Source organism: Lolium perenne, chromosome 4, assembly GCF_019359855.2.
Source record: "Lolium perenne isolate Kyuss_39 chromosome 4, Kyuss_2.0, whole genome shotgun sequence".
Taxonomy (NCBI): domain Eukaryota; kingdom Viridiplantae; phylum Streptophyta; class Magnoliopsida; order Poales; family Poaceae; genus Lolium; species Lolium perenne.
Window position 1 is genome coordinate 83,890,694 of NC_067247.2, and position 27,918 is coordinate 83,918,611.

A 27,918-nucleotide genomic window follows, 5' to 3' on the forward strand; every position below is an offset into this window, starting at 1 on the left:
GAATGTGCTCAAGACAGAAACACTCACCCAAAATGGTAAGGAAATAGAATATCACTTTTGAGTTCCTGTTTTCTAATAAACCGCCACAGGTCATCCTCCACGTCGGCGGGGTGGTGTTCTAACACATATGAATTAACGATTTGTGGGTCAATGAACCCAACATCATGGATGTTCCTTATTCGCATTTCCCGCTTCTTCATTCTGCATAATAGCGTACACAACAAGATAGTTAGGACAATATATATATATATATAGTGCAGGCAATGAACGAGATGGGGTAGAAATTAATAAATCACTTACAGAACGTAGCAACTGATGATAGATTTGTCGAGGTCGCGCAGATTGAACAGCTGGAACAATTCACTCAGATGAATTTGTACATAGTAATGTTTGAAGTGATGCTCATATCTAACTTCCGCATAGATATAGTCTTTGGCGTTTTTATGTTTTATGTAACCCTTGTACCAATTTAGCAGACCTTTCATTTGTCGAGGTAGATCCTCTTCCTGCGCAGGCTCGACGAGAGGGCCATTCTTCACATATGTAAATACTACGTCCTTCATTGGCGCCTCATCAAGGCCTAACAGTGCACGAAGAGTGATACCTAAGTCGGCCGCTTGTTCTCTGGCACTCGTTACAGTCAATCCATGTGCTGCCGCAGCTGCTATGATATCGGGGGCATCCGGACCGGCGGCTTGCACTATGAGCGGGGCGATCGATTGTTTACTTTGTTCCCCGAGCTGGGCAACTTCTTTCCCCCTTTCTAATTTTTTCTCGGCCTCCTCCTCCAAGGCTTTCTTCTCCGCCAACTCTTGGTTCCTCTTGAACGCGAGTGCTTGCCTACGAAGTTCACGTAAATAGTCGTCAGGCAGATTCTTCGCGGCTTGGGATGGTGTGTTCAAAAATGACTTAGCCCAGCTCTTTTCCTTGTCAGAAAATACTTGCTTGGGCTCGGGCTCTCTTTTCTTCTTGCAGTCCGCCTTCCATTTCTCATATTCAGCAGCCGCGTGTGCGTCGACTTCCTCGGCACTACGTTCCCAAGGCCTTGTGGGGAGAGGCTTCAGTGATGGCTCTGGTATCTTTGTGGTTCTAGGTACATAAGGGTCCGGGTTAATAACCCAGGACTGCTTCTGCTTCTTCGCCGGAGGTGGATTGGGGGGCGGTGTCTGATCACCCGCCGGACGAGGACTGGGGGGGCGGCGTCTGCTTACCCGCGGGAGGTGAATTGGGGGGCGGCGTCGGCTGACGTGAAGGAGGTGTAGGTGAAGCACCACCACCGCCACCGCCACCGCCACCGTCACCGCCACCGCCACCGCCACCGCCACCACCACCACCGTAGGGGGGTGGACTTGTTGGCGCCTCGCCTGGAAACTTGATAAATTTCTTCTGCCATAGAATGAACTGGCGTTTGACATCTCCAAGTCTTTTCACCCCTTCAGGTGTAGCAATGTCAATGTCCAGGTCCTCAAACCCTTGGACTATCTCCTCCACCGTGACACGAGCATAGCCATCTTGATTGGGGTTGTTGTGGTGGAGTGCTCCAGGTGGTAAAGCACTGCCGATGGCTACCTTCATGGACATGTTCCCGATAGGATAATACAGATGACATGCTTTCATCTCCTTTATATCGTCCACGGGGTAGCGAGGAGGCTCCGGTGCAGTAATTTCGACCACCAGAGGCTCCGGTGCAGTAATTTCGATCGTCGGTGCACCAGCCGGTGAGGCCTCCGTGGAAGCCACGCTGCTTCTTCTCCGCTGCTGGCTTCCGAGATCCATTGGATGATCTTCATGCTGCGCCCGAGCTGCATCTCTTTCGGCTACTAGTACACTCACGGTTTTCTTCATCACATCCATTTCCGTTACCAACTTCGCCACAACATCTGCATCCCGATCCATCTTTCTCTTACGGCTTCTGTAACCGTACGGGTCATCGTTCTGGGGGAACCCTACTTTCCACGGAATGGGCCCCGTGCCTCGTACACGTCCTCCGTGTTCAGGATTCCCGAGGGCTTTTGTCAGGGCGTCGTTCTCTCTGTTGAACTTGATCCTCCCCTCTTGAGCATCCCTCATCGCCTCAATAAGCTATTGGGTGGGTTTAATTATTTTTCCCTGATAAACACACTCCCCTGTCTCCGGGTTCAGCGATCCCCCATGCCCGTACCACCAGCTTTTGGCCCTTGGGTCCCATCCCTCCGTACCTGGACGGATTCCTCGCGCCCTCAGCTCGTTCTCCATCTTCTCCCACTTAGGCTGCCAAAAGCGATACCCTCCTGGCCCCATAATATGATTGTACTCCTTCTTGGCCGCATTCTCCTTATTTTTTTTCGATATTTCAAGGAACTGCTCCGATTTCTTCTGCTTCACAAATTCTGGCCAATCATGTTGCAGTTTCTCATATTGTCCTTTGAAATCCGGAGTCTTGCCCTGCTTGACAAAGTCATGGGCTAGATTTTGCTTGTATTTCCGGAATGCGTTGGCCATCTTAGAAAGAGCGAACTGTTTGACTAGCTTGCACCTCTCCTTGTTTTCCTGAATCTTGTTACCCGCCTCATCGTATTTGCGGTATTCCGGAGGTAGAACGAAATGTTCCATAAGATTGTTGAAGCAATCTTTTTTTGTTCTCTTATCGACAAAAGTGAAACCAAGACGTGCCTTCTTTGGCTCATTCCACTCCTGGACGGTGATCGAGACGTTGTCTCTAACAACGGCTCCGCATTGGCTGATAAACTTGGTGGCGTTCTTGCTGGGCTCCAGCGGCCTGCCGGTTTCTTCATCGACAACCTCGATGGTGCATGTTTCGTTTGGTTTCATCGTCTTGGTTGCGCCACGCTTTGACGACGTACTCGATTTTTTCGACGATCCGGCCGAGGGCTAAAATAAGAAAGAGAGTCGCGCGCGTTAGTACACACATATTTATTCAAATCAGTTAGTTTGTATCACCAGACGCTCAATATGTATATATATATACCTCGGCGCCGGAGGTGGTTGCTACTTCCAATTGAAGATCGTCGTTTATCGATGTTTCTTCGGCATCATCTTGCTGACGGCGCCCTTCATCTTCACCCTCAAGGTTCAGATAAGAAGAGATATCATCTTCTTCTTGTCCGGTTGGCACATATAGAATATCGCCTTTTATGATGCCGAACATATGTTCTTCAAGGTCCGGATCATAGTTGTCCAGAATCGGGTCAGCTCTATCGTCCGCCATATGTCAGTCCTGAAAACATGTAGTCAAAACAAATTAATTAAGTGAAGAAGGGGGGTGATACGTCCAATTTGCATCACTATTTTATATCATAATTTGCTGTTATTCATTGATATATTTCATATTGGGACACATTACTTATGTTATTTCATCTATTTTGCATGTTTCATCGTTATTGGAGGATCGAACACCGGAGCCGGATTCTCGCTTGGAAAAAGCACCGTCGTAACGCAATATTTCGGAAGATCAACTCTGGAAGGAAATTATACCAAAAATCCTATTTTTCAAGATGACGAAGGAAGCCAGAAGGAGGAGCCAGGAGCAGCCAGGGTGGGCCCACACCCTAGGGCGGCGCGGCCCAGGCCCTGGCCGCGCCGGCCTGTGGTGTGGAGGGCCCACGACCCCTTTCGCCTCCTTTTCTTCGCCAAACCCTTCGTCCCGAAGACCTAAGCCACATAGGGTACCTCGCGAAGAGTTACAGCCGCCTCTGCAGGGCGGAGAACACCAGAGAGAAAAGAGCTCTCCGGCGGGCAGGAATCCGCCGGGGAAATTCCCTCCGGGAGGGGGAAATCGACGCCATCGTCACCGTCATCGAGCTGGACATCATCGCCATCACCATCATCATCATCTCCACCATCATCACCGCCGTCATCACCGCTGGACACCGTCACCGCCATAGCAATTTGGGTTTGATCTTGATTGTTTGATAGGGGAAACTCTCCCGGTATCGATTTCTACTTGTTGTTGATGCTATTGAGTGAAACCATTGAACCAAGTTTATGTTCAGATTGTTATTCATCATCATATCACCTCTGATCATGTTCCGTATGATGTCTCGTGAGTAGTTCGTTTAGTTCTTGAGGACATGGGTGAAGTCTAAATGTTAGTAGTGAACTATGGCTGAGTAATATTCAATGGTGTGATATTTAAGTTGTGGTGTTATTCTTCTAGTGGTGTCATGTGAACGTCGACTACATGACACTTCACCATTTATGGGCCTAGGGGAATGCATCTTGTATTCGTTTGCCAATTGCGGGGTTGCCGGAGTGACAGAAACCTAAACCCCCGTTGGTATATCGATGCAGGAGGGATCGCAGGATCTCAGAGTTTAAGGCTGTGGTTAGATTTATTTCTTAATTACTTTCTTGTAGTTGCGGATGCTTGCAAGGGGTATAATCACAAGTATGTATTAGTCCTAGGAAGGGCGGTACATTAGCATAGGTTCACCCACACAACACTTATCACAACAATGAAGATTATTTAGCCGTATGTAGCGAAAGCACTAGACTAAAATCCCGTGTGTCCTCAAGAACGTTTGGTCATTATAAGTAAACAAACCGGCTTGTCCTTTGTGCTAAAAAGGATTGGGCCACTCGCTGCAATTATTACTCTCGCACTTTACATACTCGTACATTATTCAACTGTTACATCAAACCCCCCTGAATACTTGTCTGTGAGCATTTACAGTGAATCCTTCATCGAAACTGCTTGTCAACACCTTCTGCTCCTCGTTGGGATCGACATTCTTACTTATCGAAGATACTACGATACACCCCCTATACTTGTGGGTCATCAAGACTATTTTCTGGCGCCGTTGCCGGGGAGTGAAGCGCTATTGGTAAGTGGAATTGGTAAGGAAAACCTTTACTGTTGTGCTGATTTTATTTCTGCCTGCTGCTATAAGTCATTATGGAGAGATCTTCTCTTCAATTTTTATTTGGGAAATCTACTACTACTGCAACGGTAGTGGATGAAGCGCCAGGTGAGGAAGTAATACCATATAAAATACCTATGAAAATTATTGAACGTGTTATGGATAACCGCTATGAAGGGGATGGAACTGTCCATCCGGTGATCATTCTGTTTTTTGCATGAATTATGCGGTTTATTCAAATGTGCAGGTATTGCTATGGATGAAGTGAGGAAGAAACTATTCTCTTTATCGCTGTTTGGTAAAGCGGCGCATTGGTATAAATTACTGGATAATGGGGATTCTCTTGAATGGAATGATATTGTGCCCCGGTTTTATTCTAAGTTCTATCCTCCAAGTGAAATTCATAAGGATCGGAATCGCATATATAATTTTTGGCCTCATGATGGAGAGAGTATTGCCCAAGCTTGGGGAGATTGAAGTCTTTAATGCTCAAATGCCCCATTCATGAGCTTCTGGTAATGTTATTATTGATAATTTCTATGCAAGACTTTCTTTTGAAGACAAGACCTTGCTTTGGATACTTCTTGTTCTGGATCATTCACGCGTAATAAGGAAGAGTTTAAAAGGGACCTTCTTAATCGGATCCAGGAAAATGCGAAGGATGGGAGATCGACAAAGATAGAGAATCGGGTATAAATTATGATTACAAATGCATTGAAGTTTTTATGGATCTTGATAAATTTCGTAATATGAGTGCTACATATGGTCTTGATTCTCAAGTTGTTGTAAATCTTTTTAAAGCTTTTGCCTCTCATTATGAATTGCCAAAGAAGAATTTTGATAAGTATCATGAACCGTATAAAGATAAAATTGATTCATCTATTAATAAATGCGTTGTAGTTGAAGCACGATCGTGTTATTCCTGAAGCTTATATTGAAAAAACTCCTTTCCCTGCTAAAATGAAAGAGTACTCTGTTATAAATAGTGCGGTTCATAAAAGTGAAAAGAAACCTGTAGAACCTGAAGAACAAATAAAAGTTGAACCTCTTTGTTGCAATAGTTAAAGATCTTGTGACTGAAAATGTGGAGGATGGTCATATTATTTTCTGTGAAGATGCTTCTAATATTGTCTCACATCCTAATAAACCCAAACAAGCTAGTGTTCCTATGCTATCTGTTAGAATTGGTGATCATTGCTATTATGGATTATGTGATATTGGTGCAAGTGTTAGTGCTATTCCGTATGAGCTTTACACGGAGATTATGCACGAAATTGATTCTTGTGAACTTGAAGATATTGATGTGGTTATTCAGCTGGCTAATAGAGAAACTATTTCTCCAATTGGTATTGTTCGAGATGTGGAAGTTTTATGCGGTAAGATTAAATATCCTGCTGACTTTTTGGTACTTGGTTCTGCTGCCAGTGATTATTGTCCTATTATTTTTGGTAGACCTTTTCTAAATACTTGTGGAGCTATTATAGATTGCAAGAAAGAGAAAATTTTGACTAAATTTGCTGGCGAATCTTATGAGTTTAACTTCTCTAAATTTACTAAAACTCCTTATAAAGCTGATTTGCCTAGTAATGATTTTAAAATGGAGCAATGTGCATCTATTGTTCTTGTTCCTAATAATCCTTTGCAGCAACATTTGGAGGATAAGCGAGAGCGAAATTTTTAGGAAAGAAAGAGATGAGCTTGAGGAAATTTTTCTTCGCCAACCTATTCTCAAGCATGATTTACCGGTGGAAGATTTGGGTACAACACCGCCACCAAAGGAAGATCCTGTTTTTGATTTAAAGCCTTTACTCGATAATCTTAAATATGCTCATATTGATGATAAGAAAATATATCCTGTTATTATTAGTTCTAAGCTTTCAGAGATTGAGGAAGAAAGGTTATTGGAAATATTGAAGAAGCATCGAGGCGCTATTGGCTACACTCTTGATGATTTGAAGGGGATTTCTCCGTCTATATGCCAACATGCTATTAATATGGAAGATGATGCAAAGCCTGTTGTTGAACCTCAGCGTCGTCTAATTCCGAAGATGAAGGAAGTGGTAAGGAATGAGGTATTACGACTCCTTGAAGCTGGTATTATATATCCTATTGCTGATAGTAGATGGGTTAGTCCTGTGCCTTTGTGTTCCCAAGAAAGGAGGTATGACTGTTGTGCCTAATGATAATGATGAGCTCATTCCTCAAAGAGTAGTTGTAGGGTATAGAATGTGCATTGATTTTCGAAAAGTTAATAAAGTTACTAAAAAAGATCATTACCCTTTACCATTTATTGATCAAATGCTAGAAAGATTGTCTAAAAATACTCATTTTTGCTTTCTTGATGGTTATTCTGGGTTTTCACAAATTCTCGTTAAAGCTAAAGATCAAGAGAAAACCACTTTTACTTGTCCCTATGGAACTTATGCTTATAGACGTATGCCTTTTGGTTTATGTAATGCTCTGCTACTTTTCAAAGATGCATGTCTGCTATTTTTCATGGTTTTTGTGAAAGTATTGTAGAGGTATTCATGGATGATTTTTCCGTCTATGGGAATTCTTTTGATAGCTGCTTGCGAAACCTTGATAAAGTTTTGCAGAGATGTGAAGAAACTAACCTTGTTCTTAATTGGGAGAAATGCCACTTTATGGTTAATGAAGGAATTGTATTGGGACATAAAATTTCTGAGAGAGGTATTGAAGTTGATAGAGCTAAAGTTGAAGCAATCGAGAAGATGCCTTATCCGAGGGATGTTAAAGGTATTCGTAGTGTTCTTGGTCATGCTGGGTTTTATAGGAGATTTATTAAAGATTTCTCTAAGATTTCAAAGCCTCTTACTAATCTTCTTCAAAAAGATGTACCATTTGTTTTTGATGATGATTGTAAGGAAGCGTTTGAAACTCTTAAGAAAGCCTTAACAACCGCTCCTATAGTTGAACCCCCTGATTGGAATTTACCCTTTGAAATTATGTGTGATGCTAGTGAATTTTGCTGTAGGCGCTGTCCTTGGACAAATGAGTAGATAAAAACTGAATGTTATTCATTATGCTAGTAAAACTCTTGATGCTGCTCAAAGAAATTATGCTACAACTGAAAAGGAATTATTAGCTGTAGTCTTTGCTTGCGATAAATTTAGATCTTATATTGTTGATTCAAAAGTTACTATTCATACTGATCATGCTGCAATTAGATACCTTATGACAAAGAAAGATGCTAAGCCGAGGCTTATTAGATGGGTACTTCTGTTGCAAGAATTTGACTTACATATTGTAGATAGGAAAGGTGCTGATAATCCTGTTGCTGATAATTTGTCTAGATTGGAAAATATTGCTTATGATCCTGTTCCTGTTAATGATAGTTTTCCAAATGAACAATTGGCTGTAATAAAGGTGAGCTCGCGAGACAGTCCTTGGTATGCTGATTATGCTAACTTTATTGTTTCCAAGTACTTGCCTCCAACCTTTTCAGCTCAGCAAAGGAGGAAATTCTTTTATGACTTGAGGTATTATTTCTGGGATGACCCACACTTATATAAAGAAGGAGTGGATGGTATTATGCGAAGATGTGTCCCTGAATATGAACAACAGGAGATATTGAGTAAATGTCATGGTAGTGCTTATGGAGGACATCACGCCGGAGAAAGAACCGCGCAAAAGGTTCTACAATCAGGTTTTTATTGGCCAACTCTCTTCAAGGATGCGAGAAAGTTTATTTTATCTTGTGATGAATGCCAAAGGGTTGGTAATATCTCCAGGCGTAATGAAATGCCAATGAATTATACTCTTGTTATTGAACCGTTTGATTGTTGGGGATTTGACTTTATGGGACCTTTTCCGTCTTCAGAAGGTAACACTCATATACTCGTTGCTGTTGATTATGTTACTAAATGGGTGGAAGCTATACCTACAAAAAGTGCTGATGGTGAGACCTCTTTAAGAATGCTTTTAGATATTATTTTTCCTAGATTCGGAGTACCTAGATATATTATGACTGATGGAGGTTCTCATTTTATTCATGGAGGTTTTAGAAAAACTCTTGCTAGGTATGGTATTAATCATAGAATTGCTTCTGCTTATCATCCTCAAACTAGTGGTCAAGTAGAGTTATCAAATAGAGAGATTAAATCTATTTTGGGAAAGACCGTTAATAAAACTAGAAAGAATTGGGCTAGTAAATTGAAGGATGCACTTTGGGCTTATAGAACTGCTTATAAAAATCCCATGGGAATGTCACCTTATAAAATGGTTTATGGGAAAGCTTGTCATTTACCTCTAGAACTAGAGCACAAAGCTTATTGGGCTGTTAGAGAATTAAATAAAGATCCTAAACTTGCCGGTGATAAGAGGTTGTTGCAATTGAGTTCTCTAGATGAATGGAGGAATGAAGCTTATGAAAATGCTAAGCTCTTTAAAGAGAAAGTTAAAAAATGGCATGATAGGAGGATTATCAAAAGAGAATTTAATATTGGGGATAAAGTCCTATTGTATCGGTCTCGTCTCAGATTCTTTGCAGGGAAATTACTCTCGAAATGGGAAGGACCATATGTTGTCGAGGAGGTGTATCGTTCAGGAGCAATCAAAATTAGCTCTCTCCAAGGCAATGCTACGCAAGTGGTGAATGGACAAAGACTCAAGCATTATATCTCGGGTGATTCTTATAATGTTGATGTTGATATTATTCAAGTGGAAACACCGGAGGCCTACATCAAAGGGCAAATTGACAGTCCGCCAGAACTCGATTTTGAATAGGTAACAGTACTGGTAATGAAAAGTACGCAATTTACTTTCCGAACAATATTTTCGCTGTTTTTGGAAAATAAGAGAAATTACGAGTTCGAAACGGAGTGGAAAGGACGCACGAGGGGGTGCCACCATAGGGCGGCGCGGCCTGACCTGGGCCCGCGCCGGCCTATGGTTTGGCCGCCTCGTCGCCCCTTTCCGACTCTGGTTCGATCTGGTGCTTTCCTTTTGTCGAGAAAATTTTTGCTATATAATCCCCTGGAGGTCCGTATATCGTTTTCTCGACGTGTTTTGTTTCGAGCTGTTTCTGCCAGGATCTGTTTTCGGTTTAGAAGCACCATGGTCTCCAAGAACAAGGACGTCAAGGAAGAAGATGAAGAAGAGGTGGAGGAAGACTCGCGCGCACGCCCGCGTGCTACCATCGCAAGCATCAAGGTGGTGGACAACCCTTTTAGTGCAAACAAGAGCGCAAGAATTCGCACTGGAGGAGCGGTCCCACGTCATTACCTAGCTCCGAAAACATCTCCATCAGGCACTCATCACCCCTTCCACAATCTAATTTTCAATAATCAAATTGAAGGGACTCCCAAGGCAGCATTGCCTAGCCAGTGGGATATAGATCGTTCTAACACTGCAGGAGAGAAGGAGCCTGAGGCTGAAGAGTGGGGAAATAACTCCAAGAGCTGGGACTCGCCATCAGACAGACTCTTTAACCGCGTCGAGCACAACTCAGAGATGATTCGCAACCTCATATACAGGATTGACGAGCTTCAGGAGCTTATTGAGAAGCTTGTCAGGAATTCATCACCATCATCGCCGCGGGAGTAATTCATCATCGGTATTGGCATCCCCTTGGTTTGTTCCAAGCTTGGGGGAGTGCCGCGGTATCACGTTATCACTACCTTTTACTTTTATTGTCAAGTAGTGTCATATCATGAGTAGGGAAGTTATCATATAAGATGGGTTGCGTTTGGAAGTATCTCTCCTTTAAGTTGGTTATCTATGTATCCCTTGGTGTGAGTTATCGTTATGGAATATTAACGAGAAGTCTTATCATTTACATATTGCACATCCTATTCTAGTTTGCAATCTGTACTATATGATTCACCTTGTTATTAGTATTGGTATCACTTTGGGAGCATTGAATAAATCTATTTGGTTTTGGCAAACTTAGCATGGGTCAATAGCAACAACACTTTAAGGTTTAAATAGAAAAGAGAAATACATGTAGATGTTTCATTGTCTTCCTTGTTAGCTCATAGCTTATTATTCTGAAGTTAAAATTGTTTGTGCTTACAAGGAAGATGCATGATTGTTTCTATCACATGTATATTTGTTTGTTTCCCTCGACTCTTATGCTTGCTAATTAACCTTGCTAGCCAAAGACCTGTACTGAGAGGGAATACTTCTCGTGCATCCAAACCTTAACCCAAACCTATGCCATTTGTGTCCACCATACCTACCTACTACATGGTATTTTCTGCCATTCCAAGTAAATACTTCATGTGCTACCTTTAAACAATTCAAAACTTAGTATCTCTTATTTGTGTTAATGTTTCATAGCTCATGAGGAAGTATGTGGTGTTTTATCTTTCAATCTTGTTGGGCAACTTTCACCAATGGACTAGTGGCTACATCCGCTTATCCAATAATTCTGCAAAAAGAGCTGGCAATGGGATTCCCAGTCCCAAATTAATTAAACTAAATAGACACTCCTCCATGGTATGTGATTGATGGACGGCACCCGAAGGATTCGGTTAGCCATGGCTTGTGTAAGCAAAGGTTGGGGGGAGTGTCATCATCATAATAAAACTAAAGTAAAAAGGCACTCCTTCATGGTATGAGATTGTTGGCAGGCACCCGAGGATTCGGTTAGCCATGGTTTGTGAAAGAAAGGTTGGAAGGAGTGCCACACAAAATGAAAATAATATGGGAGCCGCTCTTAGGAGGTTGTCTGGCAAGGGGGTTAGAGTACCCGCTACCAGTCGTTGACAACAACAAACACCTCCCAAAATGTTACTTTTATTACCTCTATATGATTGCAAAACTGAAAAAGCTCTAGCACATGATTTAATCCCTGTTTCCCTCTGCGAAGGGCCTGTCTTTTACTTTATGTTGAGTCAGTAAACCTATTTCCCTCCATCTCAAGCAAGCATTTGAGTAGTTGTGATCAAACCATTATATTGCGATTTGCTACATCATGTCTTTTATTCTTCCTTGTTTAGTACAAGTTTTATCTGAATGAATATAGCTTTGCAAGTTATCAATGACCATGAGAGGACCATTATGATTGAGTATGCAAGTTGTGCCTTATAAACTCTAACATGAGAGCGCTGCTCAATAAGATAAATATAATCTGTTAGTTGTTCTCTGACCAAGAACGAAGTTTGCCATCACCAATCATGATTTATCATGCACCTTTACTTGTGATTACCCTATACTTGTTTCAATATGAGTTATAAGAGGATGTCTACTATAATGTCCTGTGTGAATGAATATGATGCTTCTTGTCCGTATTTTATTTATCGACTCTTCACTCCATAAACATGTGGTCATGTCTATCGAGCTCAGTTTCGCTTGGGGACAAGCGAAGTCTAAGCTTGGGGGGAGTTGATACGTCCAATTTGCATCACTATTTTATATCATAATTTGCTGTTATTCATTGATATATTTCATATTGGGACACATTACTTATGTTATTTCATCTATTTTGCATGTTTCATCGTTATTGGAGGATCGAACACCGGAGCCAGGATTCTGCTGGAAAAAGCACCGTCAGAACGCAATATTTCGGAAGATCAACTCTGGAAGGAAATTATACCAAAAATCCTATTTTTCAAGATGACGAAGGAAGCCAGAAGGAGGAGCCAGGAGCAGCCAGGGTGGGCCCACACCCTAGGGCGGCGCGGCCCAGGCCCTGGCCGCGCCGGCCTGTGGTGTGGAGGGCCCACGACCCCTTTCGCCTCCTTTTCTTCGCCAAACCCTTCGTCCCGAAGACCTAAGCCACAGAGGGTACCTCGCGAAGAGTTACTGACCGCCTCTGCGGGCGGAGAACACCAGAGAGAAAAGAGCTCTCCGCCGGCAGGAATCCGCCGGGGAAATTCCCTCCGGGAGGGGGAAATCGACGCCATCGTCACCGTCATCGAGCTGGACATCATCGCCATCACCATCATCATCATCTCCACCATCATCACCGCCGTCATCACCGCTGGACACCGTCACCGCCATAGCAATTTGGGTTTGATCTTGATTGTTTGATAGGGGAAACTCTCCCGGTATCGATTTCTACTTGTTGTTGATGCTATTGAGTGAAACCATTGAACCAAGTTTATGTTCAGATTGTTATTCATCATCATATCACCTCTGATCATGTTCCGTATGATGTCTCGTGAGTAGTTCGTTTAGTTCTTGAGGACATGGGTGAAGTCTAAATGTTAGTAGTGAACTATGGTTGAGTAATATTCAATGGTGTGATATTTAAGTTGTGGTGTTATTCTTCTAGTGGTGTCATGTGAACGTCGACTACATGACACTTCACCATTTATGGGCCTAGGGGAATGCATCTTGTATTCGTTTGCCAATTGCGGGGTTGCCGGAGTGACAGAAACCTAAACCCCCGTTGGTATATCGATGCAGGAGGGATCGCAGGATCTCAGAGTTTAAGGCTGTGGTTAGATTTATTTCTTAATTACTTTCTTGTAGTTGCGGATGCTTGCAAGGGGTATAATCACAAGTATGTATTAGTCCTAGGAAGGGCGGTACATTAGCATAGGTTCACCCACACAACACTTATCACAACAATGAAGATTATTTAGCCGTATGTAGCGAAAGCACTAGACTAAAATCCCGTGTGTCCTCAAGAACGTTTGGTCATTATAAGTAAACAAACCGGCTTGTCCTTTGTGCTAAAAAGGATTGGGCCACTCGCTGCAATTATTACTCTCGCACTTTACATACTCGTACATTATTCAACTGTTACATCAAACCCCCCTGAATACTTGTCTGTGAGCATTTACAGTGAATCCTTCATCGAAACTGCTTGTCAACACCTTCTGCTCCTCGTTGGGATCGACATTCTTACTTATCGAAGATACTACGATACACCCCCTATACTTGTGGGTCATCAGGGGGCGGTGGCGGTGGCGAAAGGGCGGTGGCAAAAGGAGGGGGCGAGGAAGGGGTGCGCGCGGAGTCGGAGTCGAGACACAACACATGCATATATGCGGGGTCGCGGTGGCGAAAGGGGGGCGGCGGAAGGTGGGCGCGCGGTGGCGGTGGCGAAAGGGGGGCGGCGGTGGCGGTGGCGCCGCCCCCTCGCCGCGAACACCGGCGGCCGGCGCGTATAAGGAGGGGGAGGCGAGGGCCTCGCCGCCCTCCGTATACACGCGGGGGTCGGTGACGAAAGGGCGGCGGTGGCGAAAAGGCGATGGTGGTGCCGCCTCTCGACCCAAAAAAAACACCGCTCATATACGGACGGGCGACGAGGCTCGCCGCCCCCTCCGTATACGCGCGGTGGTTAGTTTTTTTTTACACAATCTTTTTTAAGTCAAATTTTAGTTTTTTTACACAATCTTTTTTAAGTCAATTTTAATTTTTTAAGTCAAATTTTAGTGTACAATTTAAATTAACAAATTGTGAGATAATTAATAAAAACAAAAAAACAAAAAAAGGGGCCGGCGATCTCCTCATCTCTCTGTCTCCTCATCTCTCCTGTCCGCCGCGCGCGCGTGGGCGAGCGAGGCGGCGCCGTTGGAGGCCGGCGGCGAGCGAGGCGGCGGGGCGCTGGGCGAGGGCGCGCCGGTGATACGGCGGTGATAGGCGGCGGCGTGGCGAAGGGCGGCGCGCGCGCGTGGAGGCGGGCGAAGCGCGGTGACGACGTACGGCGAGGGAAGACGGGGCGGCCGCGCGCGAGGACGACGACGGGGCGGTGGCGACGGGGCGACGGCAGCGGCGGCGTTGTCGACGGGGCGGCGAAGCGGGCGACGGGGCGACACGGCGGCAGGCCTTCGGCGCGGAAGAGGCGAAGAGGCGACGAGAACTGCGAAGAAGATGAAGTGCGCGGGCGAGGGCGCGAGTTTTTATACCAAATGGCCTTTAGTCGCGGTTGGGGACACCAACCGCGACTAAAGGTCACCCTTTAGTCGCGGTTGGTGACCCCAACCGCGACTAAAGCCCATTTTTCGCCCCATTTGCGGTTCCCGCGGAAAACGACCTTTAGTCGCGGTTGGCCAGGCTAACCGCGACTAAAGGCCTTTTTCGAAATTATTTCGAAATTAAATGTGAAAAATACAACTAATTCAATTCAAAATCTTAAAAATACAAATAATATATCAAAAAATTCAGAAAAAAAAACTAATTCAATTCAAAATCTTAAAAATACAAATAATATATCAAAAAATTCAGAAAAATAAAACTAATTCAATTCAAAATCTTAAAAATACAAATAATATATCAAAAAATTCAGAAAAATAAAACTAATTCAATTCAAAATCTTAAAAATAGAAATAATATATCAAAAAATTCAGAAAAATAAAACTAATTCAATTCAAAATATTAAAAATACAAATTATATATCAAAAAAATCAGAAAAATAAAACTAATTCAATTCAAAATGTTTAAAATACATATAATATATCAAAAAATTCATAAAAATAAAACTAATTCAATTCAAAATCTTAAAAATACAAATAATATATCAAAAAATTAAGAAAAATAAAACTAATTCAATTCAAAATGTTTAAAATACATATAATATATCAAAAAATTCATAAAAATAAAACTAATTCAATTCAAAATCTTAAAAATACAAATAATATATCAAAAAATTCAGAAAAATAAAACTAATTCAATTCAAAAATTTAAAAATACAAATTATCAAAAATTCATAAAAATAAAACTAATTCAATTCAAAAGTTCGTTGGCCCCCTCTTCCCGCCTCTTTCCGCCGACCCCCTCTTCCCTCCTCGTCTTCCCGCCATTTCTTCCCTGTCTTCCCGCCTCTTTCTTCCCGCCAATTGTTTCCCGCCAATTTCTTCCGGCCTCTTTCTTCCCGCCAATTTTTTCCCGCCAATTTCTTCCCGCCACTTTCTCCCCGCCTCTTTCTTCCCGCCTCCTGTCTTCCCGCTCCCATTTTTCCCGCCATTTGTCACTACATATAGGTAGCCCGGCTTGGCCAGCATTATCACATCTCTACAATCTCTCATCACTTTCTCATGGCTTCCACCGCACCCACTCTAACCTACCAGCAGGTGGAGGAGCTTTGCGCCTCGAACTACCCTTGCCCTCCGGGCTACCGCGTCTCGCCGCCGGAGCCTAAGCGCCGGCGGCGTGCCGGTCCCTCCCGTCCCTCGGGTACTGCGTGCGGCGGCCATCACGAACCACTACTACCTCGACCTCACGCCGGAGCAGCGGATGAATCCGCCGGCATCCCGATAACCAAGATACTTGGGACGCCTTCTTCATCAATCGGCGTGAGAGGGCGCTCGCCAGGTATGAGGAGGACGGTCTGCCTCCTGGAAACTTCCACGAGGCCGGCCGTCGGCTATGGTGGTACGGCCGGACTCTGCAGAGTGTCATGGACTACATCACGGCCGGCGATATCCCCCGCCCGCGCTACCCTCGATTCGAGCCACGAGCGCCGCCCGACGACAGCGACGACAGCAGCGACGACGACGCCGGCAACTTAGAAGGCGACGACTACCAAGATACAACGGCGGCGGCTATGAAGACTACGAGTATGCATATTATACTCCTAGGCAGGAGTATGACTAAATCACTCCAAATTTCATGTATGCAGGAGTATGACTTAGTCACTCCAAATTTCCTGTATGCAGGAGTATGACTTAGTCACTCCAAATTTCATGTATGCAGGAGTATGACTTAGTCACTCCAAATTTCATGTATCATCAGTGCTATCTCGAGTCAATTGAATCATTCGAAAATGGACACCAAACACATCACGGGTAATATAATTCACATGATTCATTCAACAAAGTTTGGTACAATAAATTATTACACATCATTTCTTCCCTTGTGTCCTCGCTTGCTTACGATTGTGCCGTATCCATGGAGCATCCTCATCATTTAACTTAATGCTTGGGTCGGTGTTCACTTTGAAGGGCGGAATTTCAGCAAACATATTATAATCTTCGACATGTCTGTCTTGTCCTCCACTCCCACGATGTTTCTTTTCCCCGAAAGAACAATGTGGCGCTTTGGATCATCGCATGATGTACCGATCGTTTTCTTATCTTTCCGTTTCCTCGGTTTGCTACTCATGTCCTTCACATAGAAAACCTGAGCGACATCTTTCGCTAGGACGAATGGTTCATCAAGGTAACCAAGATTGTTGAAATCCACCATTGTCATTCCGTATTGCTGGTCCACCTTTACCCCACCTCTGTTAGCTTGAACCATTTGCACCGAACAAAGGGACCCTAAAGGAGGGTCCATAGTCAAGTTCCCATATCTCCTCTATGTAACCATAATATGTGACCTTTTGCCCATTCTCGGTTGCTGCATCAAAGCGGACACCACTGTTTTGGTTGGTGCTCTTTTTATCTTGGACGATCGTGTAAAATGTATTCCCATTTATCTCGTACCCTTGGAAAGTCGTTATAGTCGAAGATGGTGTCTTGGCCAACATGTACAGCTGATCTACAACATGATCGTCACTCATTAAATGTTTTCTCAACCAACCGCCGAAAGTCTCCATGTGGGCCTTCCTAATCCAGGATTCAAAGCTTCTCGGGGTTGTCCGAGCATAAAATATTCTTGTGTTTCTCAAAGTACGGAGCCACCAAGCTGGAATTGGTCGAATCGTGTGGTGTGCTTGATCAGAGAATGGCCATCCATACATATCGTTGATTTCCTTCCGATCGTGCCTTTTCCACTTAGTCTCCCCTCGTGCCGCGATTGAGGAAGACCAATCGGCTTAAGGTCAGGAACAAAGTCAACACGTAACTCAATTACCTCCTCATTTCCATAGCCCTTGGCGATGCTTCCTTCCTGCCTAGCACGGTTACGAACATATTTCTTTAATATTCCCATGAACCTCTCGAAGGGGAACATATTGTGTAGAAATACAGACCGAGAATGGAAATCTCATCGACTAGGTGAACCAGGAGGTGCGTCATAATATTGAAGAAGGATGGCGGGAACACCAACTCGAAACTGACAAGACATTGGATCACATCGTTCTGTAACCGTGGTAGAACTTATGGATTGATTACCTTCTGAGAGATTGCATTGAGGAATGCACATAGCTTCACAATGGCTACTCGAACATTTTCCGGCAGGAGCCCCCTCAAAGCAATCGGAAGCAATTGCGTCATAATCACGTGGCATCGTGAGACTTCAGGTTTTGGAACTTTTTCTCCGCCATGTTTATTATTCCCTTTATATTGGACGAGAATCTGACGGGACCTTCATACTCGCTCGGGCATTCAAAAAAGATGACCTTCTCTTCTTTGGTCGAGCGTAGGCCGGCACGACCTTGAAACCGTTCCGGATGCCGGTCATCGTGGTCTTTCAAACTTTGCTGGTCCCGCCGTGCTTCCTTTGTATCATTTGACTTCCCATACACGTCCAAGAAGCTTAGGATGTTCACGCAAATATTCTTCGTAACGTGCATCACGTCGATTGCAGAGCGGACTTCTAGGACTTTCCAATATTCTAGCTCTGAATATAGATTTCTTCTTCCACATGGCTACGTGCCGTCCAGCTCCCTTCGGAATCGATTGTCCGCCAGACCCTTTCCAAAGATGACTTTCAAATCCTTGACCATATCAAATACCTCAAAGACCAGTGTGTTCCAGTGCTTCGCCGGTGATCTGCCTTGCCGTTGTAATGCTTGCCTTTCTTTCTTACCGGATGACCTTTCGGAAGAAATCGACGATGCCCAAGGTACACGTTCTTCTTACAATTTGGCAAATGTACACTTTCAGTCTCATGTAAGCATGCGTGCATGCATTGTATCCCTTATTTGACAGTCCGAAAGGTTACTAAGAGCAGGCCAATCGTTTATGGTTACGAAAAGCAACGCTCGTAGGTCAAATTCCTCTTCTTTGTGCTCATCCCACACACGGACACCAGGTCTGCCCCACAGCTGTAAAAGTTCATCAACTAATGGCCTTAGGTACACATCGATGTCGTTGCCGGGTTGCTTCGGACCTTGGATGAGCACTGGCATCATAATGAACTTTCGCTTCATGCACAACCAAGGAGGAAGGTTGTAGATCCATAGAGTCACGGGCCAGGTACTATGGCTGGAGCTCTGCTCGCCAAAAGGATTCATGCCATCCGTACTTAGACCAAATCTTATGTTCCTTGCGTCAGCCGTAAAATCTTTGAACTCTCTGTCGATCTTTCTCCATTGCGTTCCATCTGCGGGATGTCTCAACTCCCGTCCGACTTACGGTCCTCTTTGTGCCATCGCAACAACTTGGCATGCTCTTTGTTCCCGAACAGACGTTTCAACCGTGGTATTATAGGAGCATACCACATCACCTTGGCGGGAACCCTCTTCCTGGGTTTCGGCCCTCAACATCGTCACCAGGGTCATCGCCTCGATCTTATAATGCAATGCGGTGCATACCGGGCATTCATTCAAATTCTCGTATTCACCGCGGTAGAGGATGCAGTCGTTGATGCATGCATGTATCTTCGTAACCTCTAAACCTAGAGGCGGACAACCTTCTTTGCTTCGTACGTAGTGGCGGGCAACTCGTTATTCTTTGGAAACATATTCTTCAACATTTTCAGCAAGTTTTCAAATGCCGAGTCAGCTACACCTGCCTGTGCCTTCCATTTCAGCAAATCCAGTGTGCAGCCCAGCTTTTTCAGACCATCATCGCATCCGGGGTACAGCGCCTTCCCGTGATCCTCTAACATGCGATCCAAATTCTCCCTCTCTTTTTCAGTTTCGCAGCGTCTCCGTGCATCAGCAATGGTCCGACCAAGATCATCAACGGGATCATCACGTGCCTCTTCTTCACCTTCCCCTTCACCTTCAGCATCCTCCATGAAAGTATCACCGAAATGAGCAAGATAGCTTTCATCGATGAAATCATCCCCTTCTTCATCTTCTTCCATTATAACCCCTCTTTCTCCATGCTTGGTCCAACAATTATAGCTTGGCATGAAACCGTGCCGAAGCAGGTGCATGTGAACATCTCTTGAGGAAGAGTAACCCTTCTGATTCTTACAGTTAACACATGGACAGATAACAAAACCCCCCTGCTTGTTCGCATTAGCCACTACGAGGAAATCTTTCAAACCCGTACTGAACTCGCCGGAGAGTCGGTTACCGTACATCCATTGTCGATTCATCTGCATTATTATAATATAAAATATATAATTAACCATCATGCATTTCTTAAACTAACTAGCTACAAACAATATAAATTAAACAATGAACTACACACACATGCATGCATATTTTATCAACGACACATCAAAGGTTCAAGTTGCTAACCGCGATCGAGGAGGAAAAAATAAATTAGAAAGCTCAAGTGTGGCTCCAACACTTCATATCATGTTTGTTTCATGCTCTTGGGGCATTTCATCAAACACCTTATGTGCATAAGAGGAACCAAAAGCAAACCTAACACCCACTTGTGAAGTTTGTGAAGAGAATGGCTCCAAATGGCTAAGTGTTGGCTGCTGGATGGGTATATATAGGGGGGGGGGGGGCTTTAGTCCCGGTTGGCCTGGCCAACCGCGACTAAAGGCCTTCGGGCACCTTTAGTCGCGGTTGGCCTGGCCAACCGCGACTAAAGCCCCCCACGTGCACCGGCTGGCCACCGAGCGCCCTGGGCCCAGGCCTTTGGTCGCGGTTCGCCTCCCGAACCGCGACTAAAGGTGCCATTAGTCGCGGTTCCTACAGCTTCGCGACTTATGGGGCTCACCGGAAGCCTGTTTTTCTACTAGTGCCCCTGAAAAATGGCTAAGGACTTTGGCGACGAGCTCCCAGTACCCCCGTGGACCAGGCCAGATATTTGGCCAGATATTTATGTTCGGCCTGATAATCCGGGGGGGGGGGGGGGGTGGGGAATAATCCGGCCCTTACTTAGGCCGGATAATCCGCCCCACAGATTCTCCCTAGTCATTTTGTTACCACTAATTTTTGTGAAGCCGATGTGATAAATCTTCGGACGGTGTTGGGCATGCGTTTTTATGAGCTCCAATTATTGGCTATACTTACACAAATTCAACTATAGTACTTCTAGTTTAATGGCTATCCGCAATAGGGCAAGGGTGCTTTTATAGCCTCAAAATACCAACGACCAGTGAAGTAAGCGTGAAAAATATGCACCAAAATGAGGAGGGTTGTTCACTCAGGTGGTTGCCGATCCCTTTTCCGTTGTCTAAGATGGCAGAATGTACATCCCTCCAGGGAGAACGTATCTAGTGAAACGAGTGAATCGGTGCACCTGCTGTACCGGTACAACGAGGGCCCTTGGATGCGAAATAGGTGGACCGGCTCTAAGCGCAAAGTGGTGTGGTGTTACATTTTACAAATTGAACCTCAAATAATTGTACAACTGTGAGAGCAGGCCTTTTCCAACCCCATCGTCTCTTTCCTTTTACTTATCCCCTTTTGCACCTCGCCAGATTGGAGATTGGAGCTAGGATTAGGCAAATCTCTGAGCAGTTTCCTCTCTCTCTCTCTCTCTCTCTCGTGCAAATATGCTGCGATCTGATCTATCAAGCTTCAACCGCAGCTCCGTCGTAACCTATAAATTAACATTGGTGGCGGCTGGCTGTGAGTGCGCCAGTGTACCGACGCTGCCGTCGGCTGGCGGCGGCGACTCGTCCTGTGTTCGTCAATGTAGCGCCGCTGCCGTATGTACTAGATCAGCACATGATCCGACAATCTGCAGCAACTCAAAGAACAAAATTGTGAGTGTGTGAGCACCAAATTTATGCATGTGCTACTGTTGTAATTGCACAATCTTATTTTCAGTTACATAAGTTAGAATGGTGATGAATGGACACCACCAGAAAAGTTCCTTGCGCACTACCTAGCGCTAGTGCTTGAATGGCGCCATACCTGGGAACAGGAAAGATGGTGAGGTCGATCTCGCCTGATACAGAGCGAGAGAGACGTTTCGATTTTGGGAAGATCTAAGATCCGTCCGCTACACTTGGTAAATTTAGTGACTCTACCAGGATCGTTTTGCAAATATGCACTAGGACATCTTTTAGCAAGATCTTGTCCAACTATTTTCCATCCAAAGGCCATGTTCTATGGTGCAGCGGGTGCATAAGTTCACTTGTTTCACTGGATACGTTCTCATCCCTCCAGGTGCAATGGTGGGAGGATCCTTCCGCTGGCCCGCCACATGTTCCAACAGACTCACGTCAAAGGAAATGGCACGATGCTTGCTTTACCAGCTCCTTCGCTAGGAGGAGACACGTGTTTCTTCGCTGGCTTTCCGCCAGGGTAGTTTTGGTATTTTTTTTGTTCGGGGGGAGGGGTAATTTCTAGCTATATTGCAAAGTGAATGGGGTATATGACGAGGCGGTTTCTCGGCAATGCCCACCATGAGGGGCTTGGGTTTACAAGAGTCCTAGTAGGATTCGTGTTGGAGTCTTCTTTCCTTGTAGTCCAAGTTGAGGCGCGTGAAAGTCCAGCTCGTCGAGTCCTTGTGCTGGTCCAGCTTCATAGTTTGCACCGGGTGTGGCAATGTCGAGTACCCGAAGGGTTATGCCCACGTCAGTAGCCCCCAAGTGTCTGGCCGAAGTGAAGCTTCGGGCAGGGACTAAAGTTGTCTTCGCCGAATGTCTTGATCATCTGTTGAATCTTGTGCTTGATGTAGAGTCGAAGTTGCGTTCTGTCGGGTGCGCGAAGCGCTCCCGATGGGACTAGCCCCCGAGTCTATGGGCGGGTGCTTGCAGCCACGCATAGACTCAAGTTGTACTACTCGAAGATCTTGATTGTTGATGCCGACGTCTTTTATTCTTCTTTGTTGGCGAGGTCGCCATCCTTTTCTCGGGTGCACGACCAGCGCTCCCGATGGGAGTAGCCCCCGAGCCTGTAAATGAATATGAAACAGTTATGTATGGAGTGTAAAATGCTGAGTCGAATACCGTACATGTCTTCGAGTTCCGAGAACATGATGTCGATGACTCTGATGATTTCATAGATAGAGGATTTGACGATTTGGATGATGTCATAGAGGAGCCGATGATTTGGATCTTGTCCCAGAGGAACTGATGATTTGGATGATGGCCCAGAGAAGCCGATGATTTGGATGATGGCCCAGAGGAGTCGATGATTTGGATCTTGTCCCAGAGGAACCGATGATTTGGATGATGGCCTAGAGGAACCAATGATTCAGATGATACCCAGGAGGAGCCGATGATTCGGATGATATCCAGAAGGAGCCGATGATTTTATCGGGTGCGCGTCCAGCGCTCCCAATGGAAGTAGCCCCCGAGTCTGGATACTGATGCTTGCAACCGTGAGTCGAGCAACTCGATGTTTATAGTTTTCTTCAGGTGTCGTTGACACATTGTTGTTTATTTCAAGGGGCAATTCTTAATACACCTTGAGCATCGCTGATGCCATTATTTGTAAGTTTATCGGCAGCAAATCATTTGAGTGATCGGCTCGTGTTGCGGGTCTTGCGAAACCCGTTGTATGTGCAACTTTGCTTTCAACCGATGCATGTCTTGACAGCAGCTCCCGAATAGATCAGTGGCACTAGATCTGCCGATGACTCCGTCACTCTTTGATACTTCTGCAGTTTAAAGTATCGAGCGTGAGTCGTTTTCGTACGTGTTTCATGATCCTTGCTATTTGCGGCACTCTTTGAGGCATCTATAGCAAAGGAAAAGAGTAAGGTCACCGTTGTTTCATGATCCTTGCTATCTGCGACACTCTTTGAGGCATCTATAGCGAAGGAAAAGAGCAAGATCCCCGTTGTTTCATGATCCTTGCTATCTGCGACACTCTTTGAGGCATCTATAGCGAAGGAAAAGAGCAAGGTCCCTGAAATAATCTTCAGGGGACCGTGAGCACAGTCGAATCTTCAAGGGATTGTGAGCACAGTCAAATCTTCAAGGGACCGTGAGCCCAGTCAAATCTTCAAGGGACTGTGAGCCCAGTCGAATCTTCAAGGGACTGTGAGCACAGTCAAATCTTCAAGGGACCGTGAGCCCAGTCGAATCTTCAAGGGACTGTGAGCACAGTCAAATCTTCAAGGGACCGTGAGCCCAGTCGAATCTTCAAGGGACTGTGAGCACAGTCAAATCTTCAAGGTACTTGTATTTTCAAAGGCTTTTAGATGGCAATTTCAGGTATAAAGAGTCTTCAAATCTTGCTTGAATTCCAGCGAACCAGCGAAATAGTCAGAGATCTTCATGTCTTCTTGAATTCCAATGCTCCCGATGGGAGTAAACGCAATAGTTTGAAAAATCTTCCAAGAGCTCCCGAGTAATTCCAGCGTTCCAGAGGTAATGATATAATGGCGCCTCCCCAAACATCGGGTGTGGCGAAAGGAAGAGGAACACTTAGTTCTGCAGGCGTAGTGGAAATAGTTGCGCCATCCAAGATAATCCGCGCGTCGTGCGTGGCCGAAATAATTCCACGGCCAGAGATAGTCCATGCGGCAGACGCAGCCGAAATAATTCCGTGGCCAGAGATAGTCCATGCCGGCGCCTGGCAAACATGGTCGATGAAGAAGACGCAGTTGATATGGCCGATCCGCGGCGGGTGAGCATCCGAATATATCCAATCCATAATGTCGGGCTCACGACAGACGAGCCCCCAGTATGACGAGTGCGTGACGTCGGGCGCGGTCAACCGAGCATCGCAGTCGACGGGCGAGCTCCCGAATATATCAAGTCCTCGATGCAACAAGCAAGCCCCGAGCGTGGCGACTGTGCACGGTGAAGCAGTCAAATCTTGTTCTCTGCAGTCATATTACAGTGCAAAAAACTGTACACAAATAATAGTACGAGCCAAAAATATTTGGCGAAATAAATTTTGCAAGTAAAAATTAATTGGAAGTATAGCACCTGGTATTTTTGCGTCGGACGTTCGTCACCGATGAACTCAGATGGCTTGATCCATGTGGTCGTGGGTTCGATTCCCACAGACGGCGCCAATTAACGAGGCGGTTCCTCGGCAATGCCCACCACGAGGGGCTTGGGTTTTAGAGAAAGGCGACGACGGAAGTTCCGGGAGCGAGGCGGTACACGACGTACCCAGGTTCACGTCCCCGCGGTGGAGGATCGCTACGTCCTGCTAGCAATCCAGTATGTAATAATATGAGTACAGGGGGCCGCCTTAGGCGGAGTTGTTGGATCTAGTCTAGTTCTAATCCGCGGGTTGCGGTGTCTAGGCGTGTCGCCTCTATGATCTATGTTTCTGAATATGTCTGTCTAAGGGGTGCCCCTGCCTGGCTTTATATATCAGCCAAGCTAGGGTTTACAAGAGTCCTAGTAGGATTCGTGTTGGAGTCTTCTTTCCTTGTAGTCCAAGTTGAGGCGCGTGCAGGTCCAGCTCGTCGAGTCCTTGTGCTGGTCCAGCTTCATAGTTTGCACCGGGTGTGGCAATGTCGAGTACCCGAAGGGTTATGCCCACATCACCAACCGTCCGTAACCGTGGACACGGTTATCTGAATAGATTTACACTCTGCAGAGGTTGCACACTTGTGCCACAACATTTGATTTCATCCATCAGGGATAGCCCTGAATCATCGTAACTCAGTACGCGGATCATCAACCATAACCTTTCACTTACATACCCTAGTATAGGTACCTCTCCCCATGAGCTTGGCCTCCCAGTGAAGACCAACTGTCAACCTGGGAACTGCACAGGGCTTGGGCCGTACATTCACCTCAGTTCACATCATTTCTCATTCTACGGAGGCAGCCTCGGCATAACCCCTATGATGCTTGTTCAGAGGGAACCCATACTAAGATGTATAAATTTCCAGTTAAGCCCTACCCATAATCAGGTATTGTGGGGGTACTCAAAAATTGGAAAGGTATCACATCCAAACCAATATCAGTTTTAATCAAAATCCACCATATCATTCAAGTCATATTCACCTTTAAAGATATTTCCATAGAATGACTCATCATTCCAAAGTTTTTCAAATTCAATTCAAATCACAAGTTCCCATCTAGAGTAGTCACTTTTAGTTATTAGCACTAGAACTAATCATGAGGGGTGCTATCTTGCTTGGCCATCTTTGAGGCTAACTTTACTACTCTCATAACATTCTAAACTTAGACCAAAGTTAACTATAAAAGTAACTTCTTAATAAATCAAGTAAAAACTTGTAAGGTAAAAACTTGGGATGGGATTGTTGCACATAAGGTAAAGGTAATGTTGCCTTGGTCAAAGAACTTTGCACTTGCAAGAATATTAGCTTGCCTTGGTTGGGGTAGTGATCACAGTTCTCTTCTTCCTCTTCATGGTAGAAGCCCTCCTCCTCTTGATATTCTCCAGTAATAGCGTCTAAAAACGAATATGAGATACTATCACCCAACAAGGTTCAAGAGCTACACTAAGCACACCATGGCTTCACACAAACTATTCTAGTGTCATGGCACACATCACATATTAGTTGCATTTAGTTTACTTTCTTGAAGAAAAATAATTTCCTCTCATTACATATGTAGATTAGAGTTTCTATTTAGTTCTTGGAGGAATTAATTTCCTCTCATTGAATATTATTAAGATTTAATCTCCTCAAACCATCATGCATGAATCCATGTTGACCAAAGTCAACTATTCATCATCATTATTTGGAAAAATAATTTAAATGAGGTAGAATACCTCATACCATTTAACAATACCAATTATGATTTAATATCACCAAGTAATTCCATATGAGAGTAATTAGACCAGGGTCACAACTTCATATGAAAGTACTTGGGACAAGATTTAAATGAGAGCAAGCCTCTCATAAAATTTACATAATAGTTTTGGACAATATCATTTGACTAGAATAGCCATATAGTCCTTTATTTACTTTAGGCCATGATCACTCAAAGTAACCCTGCCATATTTTTAAATAATCAATTAGAGTATGTGAAATGTGATCCATGAGAGTTGAAATCAACTCAATAGCATTTTTGGTTGAATTTTAATAATTGTTTGAATGTGCAAAAGTCCCTGCCTTGTTCTTTTTTTCACATTAATTCTACAACATATCTCAAGATGAGACCAGTGTAGTTAGTTGGGAAATTTCATAAGCTTTCCAACAGTATAAAATTCATCAAATTTGGTTGAGCCAATTTGAATCTATTTAATTTTGAAAAAGGAGCCACTAAGGTTTTTGATTTAAACCAAAATTCACATTTGAATTGAAATGGGCCGGCGGGAAACTAAACAGGCCGATTTCGTTTAAACGGCGCCACGCCAGCCCACCACGCATCCACGCACGCATGGGCTGCCTGACGGGTGGGCTCCACCCGTCAGCCTCTCTTCTAACGCGAAGCGGTACGGGTGAGTGTGAGACATTGGATTAGATTGAGATCTAACGGTTCAGGGTCATCGTCGTCGCCGGCGAGAAGAACTCACTGGCGCGGCGGAGCTAGGGGGTCGGAGGGCTCACCGTGGCTCCAGCAAGGGTGGGCAGTGTGCACGGAGACGATGTCGACTTCGGTGAAGCTCCTGGTACCGGTGGCGCGTCCTGGGGTGGCTCCAATCGACGGCGAGCTTCCGCGGCGGCGCACGGCAGTGGCTAATGTCGAGCGGCGAGTGGCTGAGGAGGTCGAGGGAGAAGAGGGGAGTGCTACGGTGTGAAGAAATCGACGAGTGGAGGCCTCCTTTTATAGGCGAGGGAGGGCACCGTGGTGCTGCGGCAAAGTTGACAAGGGCGCGGGCTCTCCGGCGAGTTAGCGGGCTAGGCGAGGGCGGCGTCCTGTTCCGCGTATCCAGGCGATCCTCTGGGCGGCGCTAGCTAGTTTAGGAGGAGCCTAATGCGGTCGGGCGGTCGCGAGGTCTGGCGCGCCCGAGGCGGGGTTTGGTCGTCTTCTGCGGCAACGGCGGGCGCGTGTCGGGGTCGTGATCTTGTCTGGTGGCGTCACGGTGGCACGGCGATGCTCAAGGAAGAGAAAGGGGGGCCAGAGGTGGCGCAGATCATCGAGGCGGCGCGTGGCCGTGGCGTGCCCGTGGGCATGCGCACGACGTCTTCGGCATGCGCAGGATGTCGTGGGCGCGTCCGTGTCTGGCGCCTGCAGTGCTCCTCTCCGGCAATGGCGCGCTCCAGTGGGTCCAGTAGGGTGTGGTGGCGTCGTGTGACAAGGTGGCCAGGGTTGGGGAAGAAGGGAGAGAGGGGAGTGGCATGCATGGTGCTCA

The 27,918-nt window shown here is 45.3% G+C and overlaps 1 protein-coding gene across 1 annotated transcript; it reads right to left on the reverse strand.

Annotated features, from left to right (window-relative positions):
• Nucleotides 1-23: 23 nt before the first annotated feature.
• LOC139839012 (uncharacterized) lies at nucleotides 24-27,078 on the reverse strand. The gene is made up of 4 exons (XM_071829049.1): nucleotides 27,017-27,078; nucleotides 24,218-24,514; nucleotides 301-1,188; nucleotides 24-201 (listed from the first exon to the last, which is right to left on the reverse strand). Exons 1-4 carry the CDS (start codon nucleotides 27,076-27,078, stop codon nucleotides 24-26), a joined length of 1,425 nt encoding a protein of 474 aa, XP_071685150.1.
• Nucleotides 27,079-27,918: the final 840 nt, after the last annotated feature.

Excerpts from the sequence above, each read along its gene's own strand:
- LOC139839012 (XM_071829049.1), bottom strand. The coding sequence starts at position 27,078 with ATGTCTCACACTCACCCGTACCGCTTCGCGTTAGAAGAGAGGCTGACG. Across the intron at positions 24,515-27,016 it reads CTGACGGGTGGAGCCCACCC|AGAACAAGATTTGACTGCTT; the intron begins GTCAGGCAGCCC and ends ATATGACTGCAG. Across the intron at positions 1,189-24,217 it reads CACGGAATTATTTCGGCTGC|TCCTCGTCCGGCGGGTGATC; the intron begins GTCTGCCGCATG and ends CCGCCCCCCCAG.